The following is a 5,148-nucleotide window of genomic DNA, read 5'->3' as shown; positions in this document are numbered from 1 at the left end:
CGTGGCTGAGCACGACGACTTCTTCCCCAATATTGATCACCTCTTTCGTGACATGACGAACAACGCATCTGCATCTATTTTTTTAGAACAACCCTTGCATCTTCTTTCGCCGCATTGAATGTCTTCTGCTCGCTTCGGTTAGGCACTTTGCCCGGTCTCTATTTTTATCCATAGATGCCCATATGATGTTCATCTGGTATGTACCCTATTGCATGACTACTTACATCACATACTTGATTTGATTACTCTACTATAATTATTATGTCTTATCTATTGTTTTTCCAGATTAAACTTAACGAAAAATTGCTGAAATTTTCAATAGCTCGTAGGGGAAAAGGTGGGTGTGACATACTGACATGCTTCGCAAAGGGTGATGCTAGGACGAATAGGGACGACCGGATGAGCGAATACTGCACCCGGTCACGATCTTCCACGGTGATCCGTAATGTACCACACACGGGGACGGATTTATTGTACGCTCACGGTGATCCGTAATGTACCACATACAGAGACGGATTTATCACATCTCACGGTTAAGCCATAATACGTAACAGCATCTAAGTCCTGCCTACACACCACCACGCGGAAGTTACAGCATATAGCACATTCCCATCGATCACCGTGTTGATTCCGACCGCGGCGCGCACCGCCCCGCACCGCACGGCAGTCAACTCGACCCACAGAAAACTCTCGAAGACACGTCCCGGCTACGTACATGCTCCTGCTCACTGTCCACGATCGACCAGTCGCCACCAGAGTGTTTGCTTCACCACATGCATGAAGAAGGCGTCGCTAGTTCAGTCGGCGTCGATCAGGGTCTATAGGCGTCGATCAGGGTCTATAGGCGGCTTCGAGGTCTCTGTATGCGGTGTCCGCGTCCTTGTTGCCGTGCACCTCGTTCAGCTCGGCGATGGTGCTCTGCTTGGGCCTGCGCTCCGAGATGGCGATGGAGATGTCGTTGGGGAAGAGGTCGTGGTGCACGGTGGCGTGCAGCAGCGTGGTCAGCAAGAGCGCGGTCACCGTGAGCGTGGCCACCACGGACAGCACGATGCACATGGCCTGCGTGAACGCGTTCTTCACCTCCGACGAGTAGCGTATCGACGCGATGGCCGCGCTCGTCATCGGGAACGTGTACGCCCACCACGCCAGCGAGAACCTGAACCCCCTGAACATGTTGAGCCGCACAGCCTGCACGCACGCAACAATGCCGCAACAGCGATCAGTCGGTTATCACAGCGATCAGTCGATCGATCGAGGTGCTTACCAGCGAGGCGTAGAGGAACATGGCGATGAAGTAGGCGATCCGGGAGCCGTAGCCGAACTCGCCGGTGATCCGCGCCCAGGCGAGGCAGGCGACGCTGGGCGCGGCCACGAAGAGGAAGAAGACCGGGTGCAGGTCCCTCGGCAGCGTCTCGCTCGTGGGCAGCCTCTGGTACAGCGTCACGAACAGCACGATGTAGTGCGCGAGCCCGACGGCGAAGAAGAAGATGGGGCCCTCCCTTAACCCCATGATGGCCCCCAGCAGCGCGCCGACGAAGTTGCCGACGATGGACAGGTGGTTGGACGGGTTCGCCACCCTCGACAGCCGCCTCTGCCCGCCGGATATCCACTGCCCGTATATCTTGAGCTCCAGGCACACGATGGGGGCCATGAGCACGTACCAGAGCCAGTGCGGGAGGCTCCCCACCACCATCTCCGGCACGCCGATGGCCAGGAAGAGGCAGGCGATCCACGGCGCGAAGAAGAAGTTGACGCGAATCGGATGGTAGTACTCCCGCCGCACCGCCTCGAAGTAGAAGATGACCTTGCACGCGTACAGCGCCGACACGAAGCACATGAGCGCGACCGAGACGCACCAGAGCACGAGGTTTGTCCGGAGCGTGATGTGCAGGAACCGCGTGGACGCCGAGATGGCGATGTTCTTCCACAGGATGGCCTGGCTGCTCATGCCGAGGCACATGCCGAAGGCGGACACCGGGAACCGGAGGAGGAACGGCCACTTCTTGTCCGACGGCAGGACCAGCTCCTCCGACGACTGGCGGCGACGGCGGCGGCGACGCGGCACGGAAAACACGACAGCACGTGAGGTCCCCTGCTTCATCATCAATGCGTTTAGACATGCAACGAGTTGCTCGTGGTGTACCCGTAGCTTGTCGAGTTCGGGGCCTTCCAGCGCCGCGAAGAAGCGGTGGACTCTGGGCATGGAGTAGGGGCGGCCGCTCGTCGCCGCGTCTTCGTCTTCCTCGGGCTCCGCCTCCTGCTGCGGCGGCTGCCTGACGACGCGGAGGTGGGTGGTGAGCTGCTTCTCCAGCTTCCCGGACCACGTCTTGAACGAGTCGTAGCTCGTGTCCCGCCGCGCCTTGCTCCTCCCCATGCGCGCCCCGCTCCCGCGGCTCATCGAGTCGTCGTGCACCACCTGGGACTGGGAGTCCTGGGCGTTGGACAGCTCGGAGTCCGCCGCGTGGATCGGCTGCGAGCGGAACACCACCTTCTCGACGTGCTCGAACGCGATGGACACCATCGGCGACGGCCGCGGCGAGAGCGGCAGCATGTGCGACTCGTCCGGCACGATGGCCGCCGCGTGGCGCGGCGGGAACTCCGCCTCCGTCCGGGCGACGTCGAACCTGGACGGAGAGGCCGGCAGGCTGACGGAGACCGGGTGCGCCGCGACGCGCAGCGCGGACGCGTCGAACGGCGAGTCCTGGCCCGGAGACGCCATCATCGGGTCGCCATGCCGCTCCTACACCGGCACGACACTGCTCAACCTCGTGGTCCGATCAAGTCGGCATTGCATGACCCATGGCACGAGCCGAGACTTACCCTGAAGGCCTGCTCCTCGGCGAATCGGCTTGCCTGGACGCGAGCACCGGCGGCACCCTGTCGCACAGATTCGTCCGTCTCCATCAACCTCGTGGAATCTGCAAGGCAAGTGAAGCATATCAATCAGAAAAACGATGGAAACACAGTAACCGAACCACCGATTCCTTACGCTATCAATCCTCAGTAGCTCGGTTATTCTTCAGCTGGGTGCTACTGGAACTGAAGCCAAAACCAGCTGCCAGCCTGCCCATCTCGCTGAACCACATAGGGTATATATAACATAACAAGTCTCTGCCAGCTTCAAAACAAAATGATCACGACGTGTTGGTGCCGGACTGGCTGATAAGGCAAGTGTACATGCGCAACAGCGCAACTCGACGCCGATGTATCGATGGCCGTATGTATATATTTCGTGGTGTGTGTATGTGCAAGATGTCAAAGGAAATGGATGTGCACACTTGTGGCGCTCAGGAATTTGGCCGACGAGTATGGCAATGTTGGGCAGAGGATTCCAGAGACGAACGGCAGAATCTTCCCTGGTCTGCTGGTAACCCAGGCGCCGGTGACAGTACGTGTAGCAAAGCAGGGGAATGAAAAGAACATTCAGACACACCCACTGTAGGAAATACATATGATCTTCAGGCAAAGATTGCCGGTTAGCACAAACTTGTGGCGATTCAGTAGGATGTAGGCACGATCATTTTTTGTTATTTGTAAGAAACGGTGCCAATTCGTGCAGGGCATATGCGACGAAGTCTGAATTTTCTAGTACCAGCTTCACCTCAGACCTCAGCAATAGAAATCAGCTTCAACTCGGCAAAGCGCTGTCGAGAATCATCGGTGGAACGATAGGGTGTGATTGATTTGCTTGTCATGGTCATATTTAAGGCTTGTTTGGGTTGTTGGGGATTATGCCAAAACCCTTGGGATAGAAAGGGGCCTTGGATCATTTTCTCTGTCAGGGGGCTGAGTCTAATCACTGTCTACCCAAAGTAGCACAAATTCGGATTTCGGACGGATCATTACAATTTTCTTTATATGGTAAGTATATAAGTGATTGTTACTATTGCTTTTGTACCCCAGGAATACGGCCGTCGTGTGATGGTAGCCTTGCTCTCAGGCTCAGGGTCACCATCACCAAAAATGACAAGACCTCGGTAACACCTGACAGTTTTTTCCCCTAACCCTAAAAACGCTCTTGCGGCGCTGGTGGCGATTAGGGTTTGGACGTGGAAAAGGTTTTCGTCCGGTGATTCATCGCCGGTGCGAGAGATCCGTCGGGAGGGAGACCTTGCATATGGCAGGACCTAACTCTGCGGCGGGGGGTGCGGTGCCGGAGAACGATCCACTCGCGGGTCGCGCGGCCAGGAAACATCTGGAGGAAGCCCTGGGCAAACTGGATATCTCTGAGGAAGAGGCGACTCCTTTGATACTCGACGATCGCGTCGAGGAAGGTCCGGTGAAGTGGCTGCTGGCTGGTAAGGTTCTGCACCGTAATCAACTACATATCCAGACGATCACCAATGCCCTGCGGCCGGCATGGGGAAATCCACGGGGTCTCCAATTCAAATCTGCGGGAGTTAACATCTTTGTGGCAGAGTTCGAGAATCAGAGAGATAGGGATCGTGTTTGGGGCGGATCCCCTTGGCATATCAACAAGAATGCGGTGGTGCTAGCGGAGTTCGATGATTGCATGAGGCCGGATGAGGTGAAGTTCGATAAGCTGCAGGTGTGGGCTAGGGTTGTTAACCTGCCATACAATCTGCGCGATGAGGCATGGTGAAAACCAATAGCTCAGCAGATGGACAAGGATGCTCTTTTGGTAAAATTTGACCACAATGGTGGGTTTCTGCGAGCGAGAATTTCCATCGATGTTGCTAAGCCGATCAGGCGCTGGATCCTGATAGATTCTGCCAGGAGAAAGAAAGTGGACATGTACGATATCCAGTATGAAAACCTCCCGTACTTCTGTTTCTCCTGCGGCAGACTAGGGCACTCAGAGCTGTATTGCCCAACTCCTGGTTCCAGGGATGAGAACGGTGAGCTTCCGTTTGGCCCAAAACTGCGAGCTTCTGACGAGCATCGGAAGCCACCGAGTTCAGAAAACTCTTCTAAGGATCCAAAAACGGGTGCCAACAGTAAGCCTACAACCAGAAACTCAAGCACCAACAAGGAGCCGGGAGAAGAAGTTGTTTCCCCAATCAAGCACAGGCAACCACCGAAGAGGAAAGAGGCCCCGAATCAAGTATACAGACCGGTGGTGAAAACGCTGCTGATTATAGATGGTGAACCTAGTACAGCCAAGGGTGCTGAAACTGTTGGTAAAGA

At 56.0% G+C, this 5,148-nt stretch overlaps 1 protein-coding gene across 1 annotated transcript; it reads right to left on the bottom strand.

Annotated features, from left to right (window-relative positions):
- Positions 1–384: 384 nt before the first annotated feature.
- Positions 385–3,211, bottom strand: LOC123065207 (S-type anion channel SLAH3). Its single transcript, XM_044488555.1, has 5 exons — positions 2,990–3,211; positions 2,821–2,918; positions 2,144–2,740; positions 1,265–2,035; positions 385–1,188 (listed from the first exon to the last, which is right to left on the bottom strand). Exons 2-5 carry the CDS (start codon positions 2,902–2,904, stop codon positions 832–834), a joined length of 1,809 nt encoding a protein of 602 aa, XP_044344490.1. The 5' UTR covers positions 2,905–2,918; positions 2,990–3,211; the 3' UTR covers positions 385–831.
- Positions 3,212–5,148: the final 1,937 nt, after the last annotated feature.

This window comes from Triticum aestivum, chromosome 3B (assembly GCF_018294505.1).
Source record: "Triticum aestivum cultivar Chinese Spring chromosome 3B, IWGSC CS RefSeq v2.1, whole genome shotgun sequence".
NCBI classification, from domain to species: Eukaryota; Viridiplantae; Streptophyta; class Magnoliopsida; order Poales; family Poaceae; genus Triticum; species Triticum aestivum.
The sequence above is the reverse complement of the archived record's forward strand: the minus strand, read 5'-3'. Positions and strand labels throughout refer to the sequence as shown.

What these genes read in the sequence shown, in the direction of transcription:
- LOC123065207 (XM_044488555.1), bottom strand. Translation starts at nt 2,904, where the DNA reads ATGGAGACGGACGAATCTGTGCGACAGGGTGCCGCCGGTGCTCGCGTC. An exon ending in CCGAACTCGACAAGCTACGG is followed by an intron (nt 2,036 to 2,143) that starts GTACACCACGAG and finishes CGTCGCCGCCAG; the next exon opens with TCGTCGGAGGAGCTGGTCCT. An exon ending in TGTTCCTCTACGCCTCGCTG is followed by an intron (nt 1,189 to 1,264) that starts GTAAGCACCTCG and finishes GCGTGCGTGCAG; the next exon opens with GCTGTGCGGCTCAACATGTT.